Genomic DNA, 25,032 nt, shown 5'->3' with positions numbered 1-25,032 from the left:
GGGAGAGCGCTAGGGAAAGCGCGCTAGGGAGCGAGCGCTAGGGAGAGCGCTAGGGAGAGCGCGCTAGGGAGAGCGCTAGGGAAAGCACGCTAGGGAGCGAGCGCTAGGGAGAGTGCGCTAGCGAGAGAGCGCTAGGGAGAGCGCGCTAGCGAGAGAGCGCTAGGGAGAGCGCGCTAGCGAGAGAGCGCTAGGGAGAGCGCGCTAGGGAGAGTGCGCTAGCGAGAGAGCGCTAGGGAGAGCGCGCTAGCGAGAGAGCGCTAGGGAGAGAGCGCTAGGGAGAGTGCGCTAGCGAGAGAGCGCTAGGGAGAGCGCGCTAGCGAGAGAGCGCTAGGGAGAGCGCGCTAGGGAAAGCGCGCTAGCGAGAGAGCGCTAGGGAGAGCGCGCTAGCGAGAGAGCGCTAGGGAATGAGCGCGCTAGCGAGAGAGCGCTAGGGAATGAGCGCTAGGGAGCGAGAGAGCGCTAGGGAGCGAGCGCTAGGGAGCGAGTGAAGGGTGGCACGGTGAGCGACGGGGCTGTTGGGGGGTGTCGCGCCGGCTGCCGTGGGGGAGCGACGCTCGCCCCTCCCCCCGGTCCTTCCGTTTGCCCCCCACCCCCCCCCCCCACATTCTTCGGCTCTCTCGCCGCGTCCGGATGGCGGTGGGGGGTCGTCACCGCTCCTCTCCGCCCCGTGCCCCTCCCCCCCCCCGCTACACCTGGATGCCCTTGACGGCCTGGCGGATGCTCTCGAGCAGTGCCTTGCTCTCGGGGCTCTGGTAGCGCTCCTGGTTGGTGTACATGTCGGTCAGCGTCGTCACATACGCGTCGAAGTTCTGCTCGTTGATGGGCTCCTGCGTGGGACGACAAGACACAGGTGAAGCCACTCCCCGGGCAGCCCTCGCGAACACGAGTGGCGCATCGCAACGGATGTTCACCTGTGCGTGCGTGTGCGTGCACGTGCGTGCGCGTGCGTGCGTGCGTGCACGTGCGCGTGCGTGCGTGCGCTTGCCCTGACGGGCCGCGTGGGCTACGCGGGGCACCTCCGCCCCTTGTCCACGCACCATGTGCGGCAGCTGGATGTTGGCGAGGCTGCGGATGAGCGTGTGGCTCAGCGAGGCGAGCTCGTGGAGCAGCACCTCGTTCTGGTGCTCCATGGCCTTGTTCTCCTCCTCCATCGACTTCAGGTTGGTCTCCATGTTGGCGATCTGGATACACACCGCACCAGGTACTCATTTGAGGCTGAGTCGACCTACGGGAGGCCCAGGACCTGTTCAGGTAATCGTCACTGGTGTCAGTGGCCGTCAGGTGGGAATCGAGCCCAGGGTCCGCCGGGCTGGTAGCGCACCGCGCTAACTGCTACACCCACCGCTCCCCGGTCGAGTGGTCTTGCTGTGGAGATTCATTCGCGACACGACGTCAGTCTCTATCGGTGGCTCACGTCTGGTTCGATCTGCAGCGTGGCGGTCGTCGTCCCTGCCTACCGCATCTCTCGCCATCGCCCAGGAGCCACACACACGAGCGGGAAGGCAGCAGCAGCCGGGCGGCGACGAGCCGGTGCTACCAACAACTGCCCAAGCTCCACCGTCCTCTATATATTGAGACGTTTTCAGCCAATTAATGATGAAAACTTGGAGATTAGTCCACGCACTTTTCTGTGCCGCCTTCTGCTGGCGAGCCAGGGTACGGCTCCTCCCCGACGCCCACCCACGTGGTAGGAAGGGAGTTCCACAGCGACGTCTGTGCGGTGATCCACCAACCCTCGCTGCTGCCTCCACACTGCTGGGCTACAGGCAGCCACGTGCAGCGTAGCCACCACCACCATCACCGCTACCACCGCCACCACTACCAACACCACCACCATCGCCAGTACCACCACCGCTACTGTTGCTACCGTCGCCACCGCTACCACCGCCACCACTACCAACACCACCATAACCACCATCGCCAGTACCACCACCGCTATCCACCGCCACCACTACCAACACCACCACCATCGCCAGTACCACCACCGCTACTGTTGCTACCGTCGCCACCGCTACCACCGCCACCACTACCAACACCACCATAACCACCATCGCCAGTACCACCACCACTACCATCGCCACCGCTACCACCACCGCTACCACCACAGTCACCACCCGCGATCTCTCTCATGAGTCACAGTTCCACATGCAAATGACATCTGGAGCTGACGCAGGCAGGAGGAGGAGGGGGGTCGCATCCGGCAGTGAAGCCTGCAAACGCAATCGTTCAACGGTGGCCAAATTTGTGTCGTGAGATTCTAGACCACCCGATACAGCCAGACGAAATGTCATTGTCATTAAATTGTCACGTTTGCACGTGGTTAACGGTGCGCTGATGATTATTGCCGAGGTGGCTTCACCGCTTTATCGATGGGTGAGAATTGTTCTCCAACTGATGTGGGGTTTGGTACTGGGTTGTGGCGTGGTGTCGAGTGGTGTACTGTGGCGCAGAGCGGTGTGGTGACGTGCGGTGTGGTGCGGTGTAGTGTGGTGTAGTGTGGTGTGGTGCAGTGCGGTGTAGTGTGGTGTGGTGACGTGCGGTGTGGTGCGGTGTAGTGTGGTGTAGTGTGGTGTGGTGCAGTGCGGTGTAGTGTGGTGTGGTGACGTGCGGTGTGGTGCGGTGTAGTGTGGTGCAGTGCGGTGTAGTGTGGTGTGGTGACGTGCGGTGTGGTGTAGTGTGGTGTAGTGTGGTGTGGTGTAGTGTGGTGTGCTGTGCCATAGTGTGGTGTGGTGCGGTGCGCCACCTGTGCCTGTAGGCGCGCCACGTCTGCCTCCATCTGGGAGTTGGACTCGCTGAGCTCCTGGATCTCATCGTCCAGCTGCTTGATGTCCTCATCGTTCTCCACCTCTGCAAACACATCGTCATCATCATCATCGTCATCATCATCATCATCGTCGTCATCATCATCATCATCATCGTCACCATCGTCATCATCATCGTCATCTTCATTGTCGTCGTCATCACCATCGTCATCATCATCATCATCATCGTCACCATCGTCATCATCATCATCATCGTCGTCATCATCATCATCGTCATCATCATTATCGTCATCATCATCACCATCGTCATCATCATCATCTTCATTGTCGTCGTCATCACCATCGTCATCATAATCATCATCGTCACCATCGTCATCATCATTGTCATCGTCATCATTCTCCGAGTGAGTGAGTTGTGGCGGCGCGGTGAGCGCTGTTTGCCGGGCGAGCCTGGCAGGACCCTCTTGTGCACTTGCCGCTGCTGGCGCGGAACTTGATGGTGAGGATTTCGTCCCCGGAGAGACGCGCGCGCTTCAGCGCCGACGACACGCGGGGACACCCCGACAGGCTGCACACACACGCGCACACAAAGACAAAGATCCCCCGTGGAGCCTTAACAGACAGTAGGGGCAAGTGCTGTTAGCGAGTAGCCGCACCAATGAATACCGACATGGCGCCGCAGAGAGGGTGGCGGTGCGGCCCTCAACCAAAGCTTGGCCGCCTTTGTATCCCCAAGGTTTATATAACACCGTGGGGCACACGGACAAACGCAGGCGTGCCAAGACCCCCCCCCCTCCCCCTGTAAAGCCCGAACAGACTCGAGGGACAAGCGCCGTTACTGAGCACCGATTTGACGCGGGGCACACGAGAGCGGTGGGGCGGCCACCGCCACCCGGCCGCCTTTGTCTCCCCAGAGGCCCACGGCGGCTGCCCCCACCTGCGGTGCGTGAGGAAGCTGCGCGTGACGTGTCCCGAGCCGTCGCAGCCCGGCGTGGGGCACGTGACCCCGTCGGCCTTCCCGGGCCCCGCGGCCCGCCACGGGAAGGCCGCGCCGTTCAGGAAGCCCTCCTTCTGGCGCCGCGCGGCCAGCGGGCAGCCCGAGGCGCTGCGGTGTGACGCGTACTTGCCCGTCACGTGACCCTGCCCGTCGCAGCCCGGCACGGGGCACCTGTCGGCGATCGCAAGTCGGGGGGGGGGGGGGGGGACGTCGATTGTGACGTGGAAGTCAGCAGCGTCGTTGGTCAAATGACCGATCGCGCGGTGATCAGGATTTGTTTGTAATCGATAGCCCGGTGGTGGCGCTGCTGGTGGTGGCTACGCTGCTGCTGCTGCACGAGGCTGCCTGTACCCCAGCGCGCTGTGGAGGCAGCGGCAGCAGCAGGGAGGGTTGGTGGATCACCGCACAGACTTCGCTGTGGAACTCCCTTCCTACCACGTGGGTGGGCATAGAGGAGGAGCCGTACCCTGGCTCGCCAGGAGAAGGCGGTACAGCAAGTGGACTAGTCTCCATCTGTTCCATTTGTACGGGGGGCAGGGGGGGATATAGCGTTTCCCCCTCGCGCAAGGCGTGGGTTGTCTCCGCGTGCTCCCGTTTCCTCCTCCTCCCCACGTGATTAATACTCACGACTCGTCGGTAATCGGCTGACAACATCTTACTAACAAACACCTCAATGGAGCAGCAGCAGCAGCGGCAGGACCCTCCTGGCAGTGAGTCCTGCGACTCAGCAGCGTGGCTCTCCCGGAGGAGTAAATAACAACGAGGGTGTGAGGGTGGCGCCAGGCCGGGCCCGTGTGGTGGCCGTCACGGCACGCAGACTCCACCACGCGCGGTCTGCGGTGAGAGACGCAGCGGATCAGCTGCGAGCCTCCGCGGGGTCGCAGGGGAGAGGGGAGTGCCACGGGGCCCACGCGGAGCGAACCGGCTCGATTCACGAGCCGCGGCTGCTCGGGCGCGATGATGATGATGATGATGCCTTGGCAAGGTGCCGGTGTAGTGCGCACATTCCACTCACCCTGCGGTGTCCGATGTTACTCTGTGGATCTCTGTGTGACTCTATGAGACTCTATGCAATTATATGGATGTCAATATAGTGAGTGTGTGGTGAGTGAATGAGTGAATGGTGTGGCTAGTGAGTGAGTGGTGTGGTTGGTGAGTGAGTGGTGTAGCTGGTGAGTGAGTGAGGGGTGTGGTGAGTGAGTGGTGTGGTGCACTGGTGAGTAGGGAGGCTGGTGAGTGAGTGGTGTAGTTGGTGAGTGGTGTAGCTAGTGAGTGAGTGGTGTGGCTGGTGAGTGGTGTGGTGAGTGAGTGAGTGGTGTGGTGAGTGAGTGGTGTGGTGAGTGAGTGGTGTGCTGAGTGAGTGGTGTTGTGTGGTGAGTGAGTGGTGTGGCTGGTGAGTGAGTGGTGTGGTGAGTGAGTGAGTGGTGTGGTGAGTGAGTGAGTGGTGTGGTGAGTGAGTGGTGGTGTGGTGTGGTGAGTGAGTGGTGTGGCTGGTGAGTGAGTGCTTTGGCTGGTGAGTGGTGTGGTGAGTGAGTGGTGTGACTGATGAGTGAGTGAGTGGTGTGGCTGATGAGTGAGTGAGTGGTGTGGTGAGTGAGTGAGTGAGTGGTGTGGTGAGTGAGTGAGTGGTGTGGCTGATGAGTGAGTGGTGTGGCTGGTGAGTGAGTGGTGTGGCTGATGAGTGAGTGGTGTGGTGGTGGGTGAGTGGGGAGGCAGGGCTGGTTCGCTCACCCCATGTCTCCCCACCTGGTCTGCTCGGGGTCGTCCCTCTCCTCGCGACTCAGCGCCAGCTTGAGGCCGCTCTTCCTGGCACGAGGGCAGCCCGACAGGCTGCGGACATAGAGACAAAGGTCAGGTGGCAAGTGCTGCTAACCGAGCGCCTCTATGAAGACCAACAGGGCACACGAGGAGACACACGTGGCGATTGAACGACACATCTCTGGACTCTCCGTGTGCTGCGAAGAAGGGCCATTGCCCGAAACGTCGCATGTATTAATGACGAACGCGTTGTATTCAAATTGTCGGGCGGGGTGTGCCGTGGTGTAGCGGTTCTCGCATTGCGCTACGAACCCGCGACCCCGAGTTCCATTCCCGCTCACCGCCAATCACAGTGACCACAAATATTTCATCAGTGGGGAGACAAAGGCGGCCAGGCGTCGTGCTGCTGCCGGACAGCCCGTGCTGTCCCCAACAGTCGGCCGTGGCTCTGGGTGGGCGAATGACTCCGCCTCCTCCACAGAGCGCTGCGCCATGGTTCACCACCCCCCACCCCCCAGGCTGTTGACTGAGTTCACAGCCACTGGGGGGCGCGACTGTCACTCGGAAGCACACAAACTCTGCGCCCTCATTCCCCAGCCAACCAAAGACAAAGATCCCCCGTGTAGCCAGACTGTTGGGGCAAGTGCTGTTAGCGAATAGCACCTATGCAGGCCGGCACGGCACACGATAGGGTGGGTGGCCAGCACCACGCCCGGCCGCCTTTATCTCCCCCGTGGTGATGTTAACACATCGCAGCAGGTATTCATTTGAGGCTGAGTCCACCTAGGCGAGGCCCAGGCACGGCTTAGATAATCGTCACCGGTACTGGTCGTGAGCGGGAATCGAACTTGGATCGTCGGGTCGGATTCTATTCCCGCTACGGCGAATATTTTGAACAGACCCTGGGGCCTCCCCCTACGTCGACTCAGCCTTCAATGATTACGTGCCTCGGGGTGTACACATCAGCACTGGGCAGACAAAGGCGGGTGGGTGCTTGCCACAATGCCACCCTTAATAGGTGCTGCTACTCGCTAAAAGCACTTGCCCCAACAGCCTGTAGAGGCTATATGGGGGATCTGTGTCTTTGTTTGTGGCTTCCCAATGAATGTGAGAAGCACACTCTTGAGATGGGCGCCGCGGATTTATACACAAACACAGCCCCCCCTCCCCAGCTCGCCGAGATGAAAGGGGCCTCATTTGCAAGGAGATCAGAAGCGGCGGTTAAACTCGACGCGCGCATTACCGCCCACGTCATAGCCCCCCCCACCCACCCTACAGAATTACAGGGAACGCGGCGCGCGACTCGCGAGCGCCTTTCATGTGTCATGAAGAAGGTGTCCACTGCCTGAAACGTCGCCCATTATATTTTTGTGCGTGTTGATTCTAAGGCCACGCGCAGTGTCGCCATCGACGATTGCGTTGTGTTGTGCGGCCCGGAACCCAGGCCCGGCCGCCTTTGTCTCCACACCGTACCGGGTGCTCGTGTCAAGGCCGATGAGTCAACCTACGGCAGGCTGCCGAACCGGTTTATTTATCGCTCAGGCCGGTGACTGATCGCTCGCTCACCAGCGGTCAGGCTCCTCCTTATCACCCTTCTATCTCTACTACTACTACTACCATGTGCCTGTCGCTGTCAACTTCACTCATTGATTCCTCCCGTGTTGAGCAATCTGCCTATTTGACTGATGGTGCTGATGATGGGGCTGTTGGAGTGATGATGTTGATGGAGTGGTCGTAGTGATGGTGTTGATGGAGTGGTGGTAGTGATGGTGTTGATGGAGTGGTGGTAGTGATGGTGTTAATGCAGTGGTGATATTGATGGCGTTGATGTTTTTGATGGAGTCACGGTAGTGATGGTATTGGTAGAGTGATGGTGTTAATGGAGTGATGGAGTGATGCCACTGTACCTGCGATGAGAGGCGTAATTCCCCGTGATGTGCCCAGACCCATCACAGCCTGGCGTTGGGCACCTGGTGAGTGAAGGGGGCGGGGGGAGGGGAGCCGCGATGGGGGAAGGTTTGGCGGGGTGTGGGTTCAGGGGAGGGAGTCGGCGATATTGGGGGACGAGCAGAGTGAGAGGGCAGGAGGGGGGAGGGAAGGTATTTGGAGGCAGGGGAAAGTATGTGAGTTCAGGGCATGGTGAAGTAAGGGCAGGGTATATCAGGGCAGGGCATGGTAAAGTAAGGGCAGGGTATATCAGGGCAGGGCATGGTAAAGTAAGGGCAGGGTAGGAGAGGGCAGGGCATGGTAAAGTAAGGGCAGGGTAGGAGAGGGCAGGGCATGGTAAATAATTGCAGGGTATGTGAGTTCAGGGCATGGTGAAGTAAGGGCAGGGTATGTGAGTTCAGGGCATGGTGAAGTAAGGGCAGGGTAGGAAAGAGCAGGCCACAAACAATTCAGAGGGTGAGCGCGATGAGATTCTGTTGGAGAACACATGAATATTGCCAATGCATGCACAGCTCACAACAGTAAAAGTATGACACTGGGTTGGCAGCTGTGGCCAAATCTGCTCTATGCTGAGTTTCATAATGAAAGGTGAAGTGGTGTCTTAGGTTCACAAACACACACACACAGACATAAGCACACATAGCCACGTACACATCGAGACAAAGACAACCACATACACACACAGAAACAGACACAACCACTCAAAACTCACATACACCCACGCAATACAACTCGCTGGTCGTAGGCATCGGGAAGCCCACTCAACTCCACATTCTCCTGAACCGCATCAGCTCCATCTCTTCTTTAGTCCACCGAGCGCCTGTTTAGCCCCCTCTATCGGTCCAAACAGAAGGTGCTTGGGCTTGCGGTGGCTGGACATGCGGGCTACATGACCGAACCAAAGCAGTCTTGTCCGCTGGAGGAGCTCACAGATGGGACTGTGTCCAGATCGTTCAAGGATTTGTGAGCTCCTCACACAATCCTGCCTGGTTAAGCTCAGGCGTAGATGTTCCATCAGAGGGGTCCAGGTTTGTGGCCGAGAAGACTTGGAGATTTTTATAGAGTGACAGACCAGGGTCGCTTCCACACTGTGTTACGAAGCACACTGCCCATGCATAGAAACTTCTTTATTCCATCCACAACTGCCCCATCAGTCATGGAGAGTGGAGGGAGGGGAGTATTTGATGACACAAAATACTCAAGCAGCTGCCTAGATTGTGTGGGGTTCTTGGTAAGGTCCCATCTCTTATTGGTGGAGCCAAGATACTAAACTCCCCCTCTCGTGGTTTCTCCAGCAACAGCAGCAAAGCACCGTGGGTGGCCACATAGAATATTCGAAAGTTCACTGCGGAGGAGAGGCTGCCATTCCTCTGTCGGGAGCTGGATTGGTACCGCCTGGACGTCTGTCGAAATCAGGTGGTCCGGTGGGCTGGTTCTGGTTGCAGTCTCCACGAGGAGTGGACAATCCTCCACTCAGGGCACTTTTTTTGACCAAACGAATGAAGGGGTCGTTGGAGCGTGGCGGTGAGGTGTGGGAAGTTGGGAGTCTCATGATAATCGGGGTTCGCCTAACCATTCACTTGAGGCGAGGAATCGTGGTGGTGGATTACCCCCCCCCCAAGATGAACTTCAGTGGAAGTAAGCAGGAAAGGCTGATGAGTCAAATGCCTTGTATGACCTCCTGTCCCAAGTACCGAGGTGAAATGGGTGGGGTTCAGGACTGTGTGTCACGCAGCTGCTATGGCTGCATTGGATATGCAGTCCAGATCACTCCTGATGGAGGTGTTCCGGCTGGCTGAGGGAAATCAAGAGGCCCACTTCCACCGTCTTCAACTTCCCACGTTGGAGAATGAGGAGGCTTAATATAGTCTTCACTCGGAGGTTTGGAGGGCCGTACGGCACTTCAAGGCTGAGTGGCGGTCGTGGGATTTTGAGTTGATGGAAATTTCCTCAGCAGCTTCTGATCACAAATGACTTTAATTCCATTAATAATGTAATTTGCAGCACCACACCGAATGCCATCCTGAAGGAGAAGACGGGAACGAGCCGGCAGCTCTTGGGGGTGGGGTTGACCCTGCTGGGGCTGCCGTGCGTCAAATGTTGGAGGAAGCAGCCACCCCCTGTGAGTGGCTGCATGGTTTGCCGTTTGTTGACGAAGTAGGAGGAGCGATCCAGAGGCTGAGACCAGGCCAAGTTCTATGCAGAGAATGACCTCTCAAGCGAGCTGCAGAGTGGGAGGTGGCGATTTTGTGCAGCCTCAGACACATAAAACGACTCACACATACAGATACCCACTCACACACAAAGACTCACACGTACACACACAGACCCACGCTCACACACACGCACACACAGAATCGCACACACAGACACCCACTCACACACAAAGACTCACACGTACACACACAGACCCACGCTCACACATACGCACACACAGAATCGCACACACAAACAACCACTCACAGGGCCTTTAAGTCAAAATGACAGCGCCACTTTATGCTGATGTTATTAATGAATAGCTCGTTCTCTGTGACTTCGTTGAAATAAACTAGTTGGTAAATTCAAAATAGGAATTAATAATGACTGTGCTCTTTGCAAATAACTTGCAATGTGCGTCGCGGCTTGCTGCGACCAGGGGGGAGGGGGGGGGGGGCTAGGACAAGTCCAGTGTGCTTGTCGGATCTGTGGGGCGCGTCTGGCGGCTGAGGGCGAGGACAGTTTTAGAAACCTTCATACTTCAGCTCTTGTGAGTTGGACGATATCATGCTGCGGACGCTCTTGTCAGCCAAGGGGCAGCCAGACAGACTGGCGGGGGGGTGGGGGAGGGGGGCGGGGGGGCATGAAGGGCAGGCAGCACGGGGTAAGGGTTAGGGAAGGGTAGGGGAAGGTTAGGGGAAGGTTACGGGGTGAGTAGGGCAAGGGTAGGGGATGAGTAGGGCAAGGGTGGGGCCAGGTAAGGGTAAGGGTATGGGTGGGAGAAGAGGTAGGGGATGAGGTAGGGTAAGGGTAGGGGATGAGATGGGAAGGGAATGGGGAGGCGAGGGGAGGGGTAATGGCGACCAGGATCAGTGGGGTGGAGGAAAGAGCAAGGGGAGATTGGGAAGGGGGCGGAAAGGTAGGGAGTGAGGGGGTCAGGGGGTGAGGGGAGGTGTGAGGGGAGGGGGGTAAAAATAGGCATAAGTTTTAAAGTGGGAAAGCGGCACAGAGTGGAAAGCCAGGCAAGTCATCTGACACCGATGGATATCACCGAGGCGCGGTAAACAGCGAGACGCGGCGCGGGGTCGTGACCTGTGCTGCGACTCCGTGGGGAGCTCGCACGGCGCGCGCAGCCACCACGCAGCGGGGACGTGGGCGTGCGTGGAGGAGCTGTAGCCGAGGGGCCAAGGCAGCAGCGTTCGTCTAAGTCAAGAAGCAAAGCGATTGATCCCTGCTCGTATGCGCCTTGAGGCAATGGTGCTTATCTCCAGGTTACAGCCCTGCGGAGCAAGTGGTGGAAATTCCACATTCTTATGGCGGGAACGAGGACTCTCATGAGGACGATCACTGATTCACAAATGATCTGTGGGTCAGATTCGTGTGAGTAAAAATGTTGTGTCGTACACCCCTCCTCCACCCAATACAGACAATTAATAAAGTTGTCACTGCTTCAGCAGCATCGGCGGTGTGATGTCGGAGAGCGATTCGCAACAACATTTTACGATTTGGTACAATTTTGACAAACTCTATTCATTGGCTGTGTTGGGTGGAGGAGAGTTTACGACGCAACATTCTACTCGATGGATCCGACCAATAAAAACAATAATTACGAATCACATTGGTCGCGAAAGCCGATGCGTTAAATTTAAACCCGGCAATCACCGATGTTGATTTTCTCCCACACAAAGTGGTACTTGTTTTATCGATCCCGGAGGGAGGGGATGGTGAGGACCTGTATTGACCCCCCTCCACCCCCCTAATCCCATACTCGTCCACGCGCACGAGCCCGGGGCTCGCGTTGTTTTCTGTTCACCACCTCGGCTACAGCGTCCATCCACCAAGCAAGGCCGCTTCAACTTGACGATTCACTGCGACGGCCGGTCCGTTTGAGCAAGCGGAGGGGGGGGGGGGGCGCTGGCGATGATTAGGGGGGCGCGCTGGCGATGATTAGGGGGGCCGCGACTCGCGCGTTCGATTGTCTGCAGCCACCAGAGGCCGCTCTCATCAATGCGGCGTTTACCCAAATACATCGACTCGCTGGGCTGGCAACAATCGGAACCCTCATTGATGATGATGGCACTCTCTGCTGTAGGGAGTCATTTCAGGGAGATGTCGTCATTTTCGTAAAAAAATGACTCAACACGTTCGTTACTAATAGCTCTGTGTGTGGTCTTTTAAAGGAAACAAATAGGTGACGTTTCAGGCAATGGCCCTTATTCATAGACCAGAGTGGCGGAGTTGTTCGTCTTCCCTTTAAAGCCGTACACAGTTATTATTGACACGGAATGTGTTTTTGTTGTTGTTGTTGTCGTTGGCTGTGCCTGTGCACCACTGCCAACACAGCAGCAGCAGCACCCAATACTTTGTTAGACTTTATTTTAATCGGGAGGTATTGCCGTGGCGGCTTTGGGGGGGGTGGGGTGGGAATGGGGGGTGGGGGGGTTACCTCTCTTTGGGGGGTGGAGGGGGTGAAGGGATGGGGCAGGGGGGCAGGGATAGGGGGTCAGGGGTCGACACGTGGAGGTGGGGCGGACCTGCGGTGAGACGCGTAGTTCCCTGTGATGTGGCCGCTGCCATCGCAGCCTGGAGTCGGGCAGCTGTGAACGGGAGCACACAAAGACAAAGATCCCCCGTATAGCCATTGACAGAATGCCGAGGCAAGAGCTGTCAGCGAGTACTCTATGAAGGCCGGCACGGCGCCGCACGAGAGGGTGGTGGTATGGCCTGCAACCAAGCTTGGCCGCCTTTGTATCCCCAATGTTTATGTGTATCTCACCACGATAGGTAGTTATCTTAAATTCGACATAGGGGAGGCCCAGCACCACACACACATTCATACTTGCAGCTACACGTGGAGACTCTAACACACAAACACACACAAAGGAGAACACAGACATCCAGCAGAGGGTGCCACAGGCCCTAGACCTGGAATATTGTAAACCATCACCTGAATGTTCCCACTGCGTTGCACACACAGACACACAGCTGTGCTTAGATACACACACATACATACACTCACCACCCTGTAGAGCCTGAACTCTGGGGACAAGTGCTGTTAGCGAGCACCTATGACAAATGTGTTGAGGTTTTGTTGTTGTTGCGAATGTTATCGGCAAACGCCAATGTGCATTATACAATCGCGCCACGCAGTGTTGCAATTGGGGCGAACAGAACGAACAACAAACATCGGACAGGTGAGAGAGAGAGGGCGCGGGGAAGCAACACGAGCCAGATGGTAAAGCCAAAGTGCGAAGCAGAGGGAATGCATCTTTGAATCGACTCGCTGGCGTAAAGAAAAATTGCACGTCCCGTTCCCGGCGAGTTTCGCACGCGCGATGGAAACATTCAGCACCACGGACAGCGACCCCCTCGGCACTCGACCCATGCGCCAGTCAGCAGCTGAACATATCCTGCGGCCGCGATCAATCAATCTACTGCGTGATGAACGCCTGCCCAATAGTCGTCGCCGTTGTCCTGCTGCCCAGCGCCTGCCCACGAACTGATTCCATCGCTCCGTCTCTCCCAGGACGGCCTCGCGAGCCCGTTCAATCCCCCCGACTCCCGCTCCGCTATCGCGCCTGACCATCGGCGATCGTCCCCTTCTAGCCCCATGCATCTTGCCCACTGCTACTTACCTCTCCCCACAGTTTGCATGATACCTGAAGCCCGCACCCATTCGCATATCCTTTCTCGCGTCTAGAGAATGGAGTGTCGCCACCTTTGTTTACGTCTTACGGATTGACCATTGCGTCTCATCTCCAATGGGTTCAATCCTGGTGCTGCAGATGGTGGCAAGACACTCACTCACTCACTGACCCTGGTATTCACTAATCTTGTCACTCACTCAATCACTCACTGACTCATCCACTCACTCACTCACTGAGATGGCAGGGCAGGGCATGAGAGGGCTGGGCAGGGCAGGCTAGGAGAGGGCAAATTCCCGAGTGGGGTGGCGGGGGTGGGGGTGGTGAGTGCTGGGGGGGGGTGGTGAGTAGCGGGGGGGGGGTTGGTGAGTGCGGGGGGGGTGGGGTAGTGAGAGGAGGGGGGGTGGTGAGTGCGGGGGGAGGGGGTGGTGAGTGCGGGAAGGGAGGGGGTGGGTGCTGGGGGGGGTGTGAGTGCTGGGGAGGGCGTGGTGAGTGAGGGGGGGGAGTGGGTGATGTGCGAAGGATGGTGGGGGGGGGGGTGTGGGGTGTAGTGCGTGGGGGGGTGTTTGAGTGCGGGGGGGGGGGGGGTGAGTGAGGGGGGTGGGGGGTGAGGGGGGGGGTGGTGAGTGGGGGGGGGGGTGGTGAGTGGGGGGGGGTGGGGTGAGTGGGGGGGGGGGTGAGTGGGGGGGGGGGGGGGTGTGTGGGTGGGGGGGGGGGAGTGAGTGGGGGGGGGTGGTGAGTGGGGGGGGGGGTGGGGTGGTGAGTGCGGGGGGGGGGGTGAGTGCGGGGGGGGGGGTGAGTGGGGGGGGGTGTGGTGAGCGCGAGGGGGGGTGGTGAGTGGGGGGGGGGGGGGTGAGTGCGGGGGGGGGGGTGAGTGCAGGGGGGGTGGGGTGAGGCGGGGGGGGGGGGGGTGAGTGGGGGGGGGGGGTGGTGGGTGGGGGGGGGGGGTGGTGAGGGAGGGGGGGGGGGGTGAGTGAGGGGGGGGGGGGGGTGGTGAGGGGGGGGGGGTGTGGTGGGGGGGGGGGGGTGAGTGAGGGGGGGGGGTGGGGAGTGAGGGGGGGGGGGGTGAGTGCGGGGGGGGGGTGGTGAGTGGGGGGGGGTGGTGGTGAGGAGGGGGGGTGGTGGGAGTGGGGGGGGGGGTGAGTGCGGGGGGGGGGGGTGGGGGTGGGGGGGGGGGGTGGTGTGAGCGGGGGGGGGGTGGAGTGCGGGGGGGGGGGGGTGAGTGGGGGGGGGGGGGGGGGGTGGTGAGGGGGGGGGGGTGAGTGAGGGGGGGGGGGGGGGGGGGGGGGGGGTGAGTAGGGGGGGGGGGGTGGTGGGTGCGGGGGGGGGGGGTGAGCGGTGAGGGGGGGTGGTGAGTGCGGGGGGGGGGGGTGAGGGGGGGGGGGGTGGTGGTGCGGGGGGGGGTGGTGGTGAGCGCGAGGGGGGGGGTGGGTGAGTGCGGGGGGGGGGGGGGTGAGGCGGGGGGGGGGTGGTGAGTGGGGGGGGGGGGGGTGAGTGCGGGGGGGGTGGTGAGTGGGGGGGGGTGGTGAGTGGGGGGGGGGGTGTGAGTGCGGGGGGGGGGTGGTGAGTGCGGGGGGGGGGGTGAGTGCGGGGGGGGTGTGGTGGGTGCGGGGGGGGGGGGGGTTGAGTGCGGGTGGGGGGGGTGGGGGGGGGGGTGACTGTGCGGGGGCAGGGTTGTGACGTGCGGGGGGGGGGTGGTGAGTGCGGGGGGGGGTGGGGTGATGTGCGGGGGGGGGGGTGTGAGTGCGGGTGGGGGGGGGGGGGTGGTGGGTGCGGGGGGGGGGGTGAGTGCGGGCGGGGGGGTGGGTGGAGCTGCGGGGGGTGGGGGGTGGGGTCGAGTGCTGGGGTGGGGGGCTGAGTGGGGGGGGAAGGGTGGTGGAGTGCGTGGGGGGGTGGTTGAGGTGCGGGGGGGGGGAGGTGGTGAGTGGGGGGGGGGGTGGTGAGTGCGGGGGGGGGTGGGTGAGTGCGGGGAGGGGGGGGGGTGAGTGCGGGGGGGGGGGGGGTTGGTGAGTGCGGGGTGGGGGGTGGGTGAGTGCGGGGGGGGGGGGGGAAGTGAGTGCGGGGGGGGGGGGTGGTCGCGTGCAGGGGGGGGGGGGTGAGTGCTTGGGGGGGGGGTGAGTTGCCGGGGGGGGGGGGGTGCATGGTGGGTGGTGCGGGGGGGGGTGGTGGGTGAGCGCGAGGGGGGTTGTGTGGTGAGTGCGGGGGGGGTGAGTGCGGGGGGTGGGGGGGGGTGGGGGTGCGGGGGGGGGTGGTGGTGAGCGCGAGGGGGGGGGGGTGGTGAGTGCGGGGGGGGGGGGGGTGAGTGCGCGGGGGGGCGTGGTGAGTGGGTGCGGGGGTGAGTGGTGGTGAGTGCCGGGGGGAGGTGGTGAGGTGCCGGGGGGGGGGGGTGGTGATGTTGCGGGGTGGGGTTGCGGGTTGAGTTGCGGGGGGGGGGGGGGGTGAAGTGCGGGTGGGGGGGGTGGTGATATGCGGTGTGTAGGGGGGGGGGGGTGATGTCAGGGGGGGTGGGGAGTGATTTGCGCGGGGGATGGTGGTGAGTGCGGGGCGGGGTGGGTGGAGGTGCGGGGGGGGGGGGTGAAGTGCGGGGGGGGGGGGGTGAGGCGGGGGGGGGGGGGGTGAGTGCGGGGGGGGGGGGGGGGTAGGGGGGTGGTGGGGGGGTGGGGGGGGGGGAGTGCGGGGGGGGGGGGGGGTGAGTGCGGGGTGGGCGTGTGCAGTGAGCGCTGGGTGGGTGAGTGAGTGGGGGGGGGGGGTTTGAGTGAGTGGGGGGGGGGGGGTGGTGTGAGTGAGTGGGGGGGGGGGGTGAGTGAGTGGGGGGGGGGGTGAGCAGGAGTGGGGGGGGGGTTGAGTGAGGGGGGGGGGGGGTGAGGTGAGTGATGGGGGGGGGGGGTGAGTAGTGGGGGGGGGTAGTGAGTGGGGGGGGGGTGGAAGTGAGGGGGGGGGTGGGGGTGGGGGTGAGTGAGTGGGGGGGGGGTGAGTGAGTGGTGGGGGGGGTGAGTGAGTGGGGGAGGGGGCGTGAGTGGTGGGGGGGGGGGTTGGGGAGTGCGTGGGGGGGGGGGTGAGTGAGTGGGGGGGGGGGGGGGTGTGAGTGAGTGGGGGGGGGGGAGGAGTGGAGGGGGGTTGGAGTGCGTGTGTGGGGGGGCAGGTGAGTGAGTGGGGGGGGGGTGTGGGTGAGTGAGTGTGGGGGGGGGGTTAGGAGGTGGGGGGGGGGGGAGTGATGGGTGAGGGGGGGGGGGGTGATTGTGGTGAGTTGGGGGGGGAGTGAGTGGGGGGGGGGTGAGTGGGGGGGGGGGGTGAGTGGGGGGGGGGGTGAGTGAGGGGGGGGTGTGAGTGGGGAGGGGGGGGGGTGAGTGGGAGTGGGGGGGGGGGGGGTGGGGGGGGGGGAGGGTGGGGGGGGGTGGGGTGGGGGGGGGGGGGGGGCGTGGTGGGGGGGGGGGTGGGGGGGGGGGGGGTGGGAGGGGGGGGTGGTGGTGAGTGGGGGGGGGGGTGAGTGAGGGGGGGGGGTGGGGTGAGTGGGGGGGGTGGTGAGGTGGGGGGGGGGGGGGTGGTGAGTGCGGGGGGGGGGGGGTGGTGAGTGGGGGGGGTGAGGTGAGTGGGGGGGGGGGGGGGGGTGGTGAGTGCGGGGGGGGGTGAGTGGGGGGGGGGGTGGTGAGTGCGGGGGGGGGGTGGGGTGGTGAGGGGGGGTGGTGAGGGGGGGGGGGGGGGGGTGAGTGCGGGGGGGGGGGTGGTGAGTGGGGGGGGGTGGTGGGAGAGTGGGGGGGGGGTGGGTGGTGGTGAGTGAGCTGGCGGGGGGGGGGGGGGTGAGTAGCGGGGGGGGGGGGTGGTGGTACGTGCGGGGGGGGGGTTGGTGGTTGAGGCGCGAGGGGGGGGGGGGGGGGTTGATGGGCGGGGGCGGGAGGGGGGTGATGTGCGGGGGGGTGGTGGTGACGCCGCGGGAGGTGGGGGGTGGAGTGAGGGCGGGGGGTGGGGTGGGTGGGTGCGGTGCGGGCGGGGTGGTGGTGAGCGCGTGATGGGGGGAGGGGTGGGTTGGTGAGTGCGGGGGGGGGGGGTGAGTGCGGGGGGGGGGTGCGTTGGGTGCGCGGGGGGGTTGGTGGTGAGCGCGATGGAGGGGGGGGTGGTGAAGGTGCGGGGGGAGGGGGGGGTGAGTTGCGGGGGGGGGGAGGTGGTGAGTGCGGGGGGGGGGTTGGTGAGGTGCGGGGGGGGGGTGAGTGGTGAGTGCGGGGGAGTGGTGGTGAGTGCGGGGGTGGGGGGGTGGTGGGTGCGGGGCGGGGTGGGTGTGAGTGCGGGGGGGGGGGTGAGTGCCGGGGGGGGGGGGGGTTGTGGGTGCGGGGGGTGGTGGTGAGTGCCGCTGGGGGGGGGGTGGTGAGTGGGGGGAGTGGTGGTGAGTGGGGGGGGGGGTGGGTGAGTGGGGGGGGGGGGTGAGGTGCGGGGGGGGGGGGGGTGGGTGGGGGGGGGGGTGAGTGAGGGGGGGGGGGTGGTGAGGGGGGGGGGGTGGTGAGTGGGGGGGGGGGTGGTGGTGGGTGGGGGGGGGGGGGGTGAGGGGGGGGGGTGGGTGAGGCGGGGGGGGGGGGTGAGTGGGGGGGGGGGGGTGGTGGGGGGGGGGGGGGTGGGGAGGGGGGGGGGGGGTGGGGTGGGGGGGAGTGGTGGTGAGTGCGGGGGGGGGGGGTGAGTGCGGGGGGGGGGGGGGTGAGTGAGGGGGGGGGGGGGGGTGGTGGGTGGGGTGGGGGGGGGGTGAGTGCGGGGGGGGGGGTGGTGAGTGGGGGGGGGGGTGGTGAGTGCGGGGGGGGGGGTGGTGGGTGGGGGGGGTGAGTGGGGGGGGGGGGGTGGGAGTGCGGGGGGGTGGTGAGTGGGGGGGGGGGGGTGAGTTCGGGTGGGGGGTGGGAGTGCGGGGGGGGGGGGTGAGGCGGGGGGGGGGTGAGTGCGGGGGGGGCGGGGTGAGGCGTGGGGTGTGGTGGTGAGCGCGGGGGGGGGGGGTGAGTGCGGGGGGGGTGGGGGTGGTGGGTGCGGGGGTGGTGGTGGTGAGCGCGAGGGGGGGGGGTGGTGAGTGAGTGCGGGGGGGGTGAGTGCGGGGGGGGGGGTGGTGGGTGCGGGGGGGTGGTGGTGAGCGCGAGGGGGGGGGGTGTGAGTGAGGGGGGGGGGGGGGTGAGTGCGGGGGGGGGGGTGGTGTGAGTGCGGGGGGGGGTGGTGAGTGCGTGGGGGGGGGTGGTGAGTGCGGGGGAAGTGGTGGTGAGTGCGGGGGGGGGGGGTGGTGGGTGCGGGGGGGGGGTGGGGTGAGTGCGGGGGGGGGGGGGGGTGAGTGCGGGGGGGGGGGGGTGGTGGGTGCGGGGGGGGGTGGTGAGTGCGGGGGGGGGTGGTGAGTGCGGGGGAGTGGTGGTGAGTGCGGGGGGGGTGGGGTGAGTGCGGGGGGGGGGGGGTGAGTGCGGGGGGGGGGGGGTGGTGGGTGCGGGGGGGGGGGGTTGAGTGCGGGGGGGGGGGTGGTGAGTGCGGGGGGGGGGTGGTGAGTGCGGGGGGGGTGGTGGTGAGTGCGGGGGGGGGGGGTGGTGAGTGCGGGGGGGGGTGGGGTGAGCGTGCGGGGGGGGGGGGTGGTGGGTGCGGGGGGGGGTGGTGAGTGCGGGGGTGGGGTTGGTGAGTGCGGGGGGGGGGTGGTGGGTGCGGGGGGGGGGTGGTGGTGGGTGCGGGGGGGTCCGTACGTGATGAGCTCCTTCTTGCCGTCCTTGGAGAAGAAGGCCTTGGGCCGGGGGCTGGGCGCCGTCACCTCCCCCGGGTAGCGCCGCTCCTCCAGCGAGTCGGCGGCCGAGCGCTCGTCATCGTCCACGTACCCTCCTCCCTGCACCGCGACACGCACCACCACCACCGCCACCGCCACCACCAGGAGCACCACCGTCACCACCACCACCACCGCCACCACCATCACCAGCAACAACAACAACAGCCGCAATTCGTAAATGAGTGGCGGTGACGTGACCACGGCGCTTGTGCCATGTGAAGCGTCGAAGGCTCGCGGTTGGCAGAAGGTCACGGGACAGACTCAGGTGCCATATGTTGACTGAGATGACTGGTTGATGCACCAGTTGTGCCTCCCACTCTGCCAACTTGTTGTATTTTATCCGCTCGGTGCTCCACTCGTTGTTGTGAGCGTCGCTCCTCTGCCCCATGTTGTTATTGGAGGGCGACTGCCTCCAACTGACTAGCAGCGTCCCTCACGAGCCTCCTCCATAAAGGCCGATCTTGACATCGCTGGTACCCGTCTTCGGCAAATCCACTCAGCTCCACATCCTCCTATACCGTATCAGCCCATCTCTTCTCTAGTCCGTGCCGCGCCCGTTTATCCCCTCTATCTGGTGAAATAGAAGCTGATTGGGCATGCGGTCACTAGGCATGCGGGCTACATGATCCAGCCAACGCAGCCTTGCCCGCCGGAGGAGCTCACTGATGGGAATGTGTCCAGATCTTTCAATGGTTTGTGAGCTCCTCACACAATCCAGCCTGGTTAAACCTAAGATAGATCGTAGGCTGCCAGCCTGAAAGTTTCAAATCGGCACAGATGTTCCATTAGAGGGGTCCTCGTTTCGCAAGCAAAGAAAAGTAAGGACATGACTGTGGCCGAGAAGAAATTAGCGTGGAACGACAGACCACGTGACTTCCACGCGGCGTTACGCAGCTGACGAAAAGAGACCGCCGCTTGACTGAGCCGGAGTGAGACCTTTGCCGCCAAACGGGAGTTGGTTATAAGCACACTACCCAGGTACGGCATCTTCAGCACTCTCCCCCCATGACTCGTGGGGAGTTGAGGGGGTTGAGTATCGGGTGTTACACATTACCTCGACTTGTGCTGGGCGATTTGTCACACTCCAGCTTCAGCAGCAGAACCTCTAACTCTTTCTCAGAGTAAGCAGCAATCACGAGATCATCAGCGTATGTAACATGGTTTACCAGTAGGGAGCCTTCCCTTGACCGCAACCGGACATCGATCATCCTCCCATTGCATCTATACCACTAGCACCGCCACCAACCCCGGCGCCATCACCGCCGTGAGCGGTGAGCGGTGAGCGGTGAGCGGCGAGCGGTGAGTGGTGAGTGGTGAGCGGCGAGCGGTGAGTGAGTGAGCGGTGAGCGGTGAGCGAGTGAGCGGTGAGCGAGTGAGCGAGTGAGCGGTGAGCGAGCCTCCCTCACCTCGGCACGCCCCAGCTTGGTGTAGTGTGCGTGGTGAGTGGTGAGCGAGTGAGCGATGAGCGAGTGAGTGGTGAGCGGTGAGTGGTGAGTGGTGAGCGAGCCTCCCTCACCTCGGCACGCCCCAGCTTGGTGTAGTGTGAGTGGTGAGTGGTGAACGGTGAGTGGTGAGTGAGCCTTCTTTCACCTCGGCACGCCCCAGCTTGGTGTAGTGTCAGTGGTGAGCGGTGAGTGGTGAGCGCTGAGTGGTGAGTGGTGAGCGGTGAGTGGTGAGCGAGCCCCCCTCACCTCGGCACGCCCCAGCTTGGTGTAGTGTGAGTGGTGAGTGGGGAGCGGTGAGTGGTGAGCGGTGAGTGGTGAGTGGTGAGCGGTGAGTGGTGAGCGGTGAGCGGTGAGTGGTGAGTGAGCCTCCCTCACCTCGGCACGCCCCAGCTTGGTGTAGTCCACGGGGCCGTCCCAGCCCTCGGGCTCGTCGGGGAGGTGCGCGTAGCGGTTCACGCGTCCCGCCCCCGCTCCGGCGAGGGGCGCGGGGGAGCCGTGACGCGGGGGCGGGGCCCCCCCTTCGCAGGGGGGGCTGGGGGAGCGGCCCCCCCCGCTGCCACCGCCTCCTCCCGCTCCCCCCTCGCCGGGCGCCGCGGTGGCGATGGCTGACGGACGAGCCTTCTTCAGGCTGAGGTCGAGCGTCCCGTTCTCGTCCACCTCGATGAGCTGGGGGGGGTGGTGCTGCGGTGGGGGCGGTGGGGCGGGTGGTGGAGGGGGGGGCAAGAGACGAGGGTGAGACGTCATCGTCACTCCTCATCGTTCCCATCAGCAGCCGTGAGCTCTCCGCCGCTGCTCGACGGCCCCCTGCACCACGCGGCCGTCTCCGCTGTGGGGGGCGAGCGGCAGTCGCCGTTTCTCACTGTGCCCCCACCTCATCGTCCCACCACCCACCCACCCAGCCACCCACCCACCCAGCCACCAACCCAGCCACCCAGCCACCCACCAACCCACCCAGCCACCCACCCACCCAGCCACCCACCAACCCACCCAGCCACCCACCCACCAGGCAATGCGAGTGCGTGCGGGCCGTGGTTTTAAAAAGGTGGAGGAGCTCTGCTGTAATGAACACAACAATTATAATAATACTATTCGCACAGAGGCTTCAGAAAACATTAGTAAAAATCATCAAAGGCACTCAAATGCATGACTTATTAAACAACAAACACAACCACCACAACAACAACAGCACGCACGCGCGCGTGCTATAAACCCAACCGAGGCGGCACAAAGCGGAGAAAAATAATTATCAACGCGGGGAAAAAGAGCAGCGAGTACGAAGCGAGTGGCCGTGAGTCCATCGCCCCCATTCAGCACGCGGCACGGAGGCGGCGCGCGCGCCGTTGAGAGCCGTCAGCGAGGCCCCACGCCATTGGCCGCCGTGGCCCCGCGTCACAGCCCTCCCTTTGATGACGCGGGAGAAGGGGGGGGGGCTCAGCCCCCATAAATAATTCACGCGCGATCTCAACCCTCGCAAAGAGCCTCGCTCGCTCGCAGTGGCCGGGGCGCTAATCTCGGTAATTGATGCACAGCGCAGCCCCCCCCCCTCCTCCTCCTCATCCTCCTCGGATGCTATGCACGCTCCCGGTCCAGGTTAGTGACCTTTGAAATAACAACAACAACAATAATAACAATACTCCCCGCCCGCCTCTCTCTCACCACCCCTCGATGGAAAATAAAATATCTGCCCCCGACCTGCTCGCCCCCCCACTACTGAGATAACACTCATCATCCTGAAACAGATAAACAACTTGAATCCACGATCACCACCTCCCTCCCGTTCCCTCCCCACCCCCATCCATCCTTCGCCCCCCCCCCCCACTCCAGCCCCCTCCGCAGCTTCTGTTTACACGACTCAACGCCTGTGTGTTGGTTACAGAGATGAGGCCTGACATTTTGGGGTCATCTGCAGAAGGAGAAGGGCTTTTGAAGTTTCAAGCAGTGGTGAACGCGCCAAACTAATCACGGCTCATCGTGTTTGTAAACACACACACACACGCGCGTGTGTGTGTGCGCGTGTGTTTACAAACACGATGGTTTGTGCGCAGCGCTACAATCCCAGCGAACCGAGTTCGATTACCGCTCACGACCATTAAGGGTGGCGAATATGCGAACCGGTCCCGGGCCTTCCAGAAGGTCGACTCAGCCTCAAGTTAGTACCTGGTATGGTGCGTAAACATTGCCGCTCGGGATACAAAGGTGGTCGGGCGTGGTTCTGGTGTTTTACACGCCGTGCCAGGTACTCAATTAAGGCTGAGGTGATCTAGGCGAATCCCAGGACTGGTTGAGATATTGGCCGTGAGCGGGAAAAGAACTCGGATCAGCGGGTTGGGCTCACAGTGAAGTCCGCTAACCGCTGCGCCACCACTCTCCCCAGGAGAAATGACAATTTTGTTTTCGGGATAAACCAGCAACTGCGTCACCATGGCAGCGTCACCACGGGAAGGTGGTGGAATTAACCGGGAAAAGGGCAGGGAACGGGAGAGGGAACAGAGAGAGAGAGAGCGGGGGTTAGAGGAAGAGGGCGGATAACAGAGCGGAGAAACGTGAGCACCGAGGGGCCAGGAGAGACGAGGAGAGGGAGGAGGGGGAGGCTGCGCCAGGGCCTCGGCGCTGCTGCTGCTGCACGGAGCGGCGTCTGTTTTCACAGTGGGCGGGGGGAGGGGATGGGTTCAGAGTGGTGGTGGTCACACACAGAAGCCACCTGGTTTACGTGGGATGCGGCTGACGTAGACAGCGCCAATACAAACGCGAGGCAACTCCACACGCGTCTCACCCCGATCAGCTGCTGCTGCTGCAGCTGCTGCTGCTGCTGCGCCACTCCCGTTGCTGGTGGTGGTGCGGCGAGCGAGGACGAGCTCGAGGAGGAGGAGGAGGTGGTAGCGGATGAGGCGGATGAGGAGAGGAGAGCGTGGGGCGGGGGCGATGCCGGGTGCGCGCGGGTTGACAGGTTCTGCGGGAGCTCGCGGCACCGCGTCGACAAGTTGAGGATGGCCGCCGCCGCCGCCATGTGGTCGGCGGCCGCCACCGCGGCGGCGGCGGCGTCGGCCCCGAAGTCGGGCCCCGCGCCGGGGCCCTTGCCGAAGGCGAAGGACGAGAGGCGCGCGGCAGGGCCCGGCGCCAGCGGCTTCACTGCGGGGGGCACGGCGCAAGCCGCACGCGCGCGGGGAGAGAGAGAGACACACAGCGTCACGCGCGGCCGCCCAGGCCGCCCGAGACGTCCCCGTCGGCGTGGGGCCCCCGCTGACGGGTGAGTCGCTCGCGAGAGTCGCGGACGCGGTCTGGAAGGCGGCAGCCGCGCGGCGAGTCGCCGCTCCCCGGCACCCGCCCGAAGCTCTTGGCTCGCCAGCGCGATGCGGCCACAGGCCACCGAGGAATGCGTAAGAGATGTTTGGGTGAGGCTGTGTCGTGATCCGGCCAAATCTGTGTCGTGAGACACTCCACCACCCGACGCAGCCAAACAAATGAACTCGTCACGTGGTGTACACGGATTTAACGAGGCGCCGATTGTTGTTGTGTGGCTCAGCCCCCAACTCTACCCCTAACAACAACACAACTATACTTACACAACTATACTTACACATATCATTGGTTGGGGTTAGGGGAAGAGTGGAGGTTATGCGTTGCGTGAGGGTCATGGATCGTGTTGTTGTTGTTCAGGTTGGAGTTGTTGTGGTGGTATTGTTGTTACGACTCAGCTACCGCACTATTTATACAAGCTGCTGTGTTTGCCGGCAGTGCCACCCGCGCCGTGCCACCCGTACCGTGCCACCCCCGCTCCTCACCGTCGTAAGGCTTGCTGTGAGACGGCAGCTTGGGCGCGATCGCTCGCTTCCCAAACGCCGAGACGGCCGCCGCCGCCGCCGCCGCCGCGGAGTGCGCCGGGCCGAAGGGTGAGAAGTCGAAGGCCTTGGAGAACTTCTCGAGCTCCCGCGAGAGGCCCGAGCGCGGCGCGGCCCCCCCCGCCCCCCCCGCCGGCGGCGGCGCGCCCCCCCCCTTGGGCTTGCAGCCGAACGTGGGGACCTCGAGCTGCTTCACGAAGCACATGGGCCTGCCGCACGCACGCACGCATACAAACAGGGGAACGCAGAGCTCGGGAAAAGTGCATTGTGTTGGACCTCGGTTCTTCGTCCGGGTGTCCGCCAACGCTCGTGTCCGCCTCTGCCCGGTGTGAGGCAGACACAGAGCCCCCCACGTGGGTGAGTGAGTGGGGGGTGAGGGAGACACCGAGCCCCCCATGTGAGTGAGTGGGGGGTGAGGGAGACATAGAGCCCCTTACGTGACTGAGTGATGAGTGGGGGGTGAGGGAGACACAGAGCCCCCCATGTGGGTGGTTACCGGAGGACGCGTTCTCCAGGCCCGGCGCCCCCCGGTTCTCCCTGGAGCTTCTCCTGACTTTTCGCGAGCTTCTCGGCCGCGGCGATGGGACAGCCTGAGAGGCTGCGGGGGTGGGGGGGGGGGGGGGGTGAGGGGGGGGCGGCATTATGAGCGGGCCAGGATTGATACTTCCAGCCAGCCCAGA

The 25,032-nt window shown here is 63.4% G+C and overlaps 1 protein-coding gene across 6 annotated transcripts in view; it reads right to left on the bottom strand.

Annotated features, from left to right (window-relative positions):
- Positions 1-241: 241 nt before the first annotated feature.
- LOC133344089 (myelin transcription factor 1-like protein) overlaps positions 242-25,032 on the bottom strand; it is a 132,346-nt gene continuing 107,555 nt past the window's right edge. For 4 of the 6 annotated variants that reach the window (XM_061554039.1, XM_061554038.1, XM_061554041.1 and 1 more), the window contains 14 exons: positions 24,849-24,950; positions 24,296-24,561; positions 23,287-23,642; positions 20,889-21,194; positions 18,992-19,128; positions 12,195-12,257; positions 10,201-10,269; positions 7,425-7,487; positions 5,491-5,589; positions 3,700-3,930; positions 3,239-3,330; positions 2,744-2,847; positions 1,038-1,181; positions 242-827 (listed from right to left, as the gene is read on the bottom strand). In XM_061554039.1, coding sequence (XP_061410023.1) covers positions 687-827; positions 1,038-1,181; positions 2,744-2,847; positions 3,239-3,330; positions 3,700-3,930; positions 5,491-5,589; positions 7,425-7,487; positions 10,201-10,269; positions 12,195-12,257; positions 18,992-19,128; positions 20,889-21,194; positions 23,287-23,642; positions 24,296-24,561; positions 24,849-24,950 — 2,173 coding nt within the window. In that variant the 3' untranslated portion in view covers positions 242-686. The remainder of the gene's footprint in view (positions 828-1,037; positions 1,182-2,743; positions 2,848-3,238; positions 3,331-3,699; positions 3,931-5,490; positions 5,590-7,424; positions 7,488-10,200; positions 10,270-12,194; positions 12,258-18,991; positions 19,129-20,888; positions 21,195-23,286; positions 23,643-24,295; positions 24,562-24,848; positions 24,951-25,032) is intronic. The other 2 variants (XM_061554042.1, XM_061554043.1) reach the window with 2 other exon arrangements.

Source organism: Lethenteron reissneri, chromosome 19 (assembly GCF_015708825.2).
Source record: "Lethenteron reissneri isolate LAM-NWPU_2019-01 chromosome 19, ASM1570882v1, whole genome shotgun sequence".
Lineage (NCBI taxonomy): Eukaryota > Metazoa > Chordata > Hyperoartia > Petromyzontiformes > Petromyzontidae > Lethenteron > Lethenteron reissneri.
Note: the sequence above shows the minus strand (reverse complement) of the source record. Positions and strands in the feature narration are given on the sequence as shown.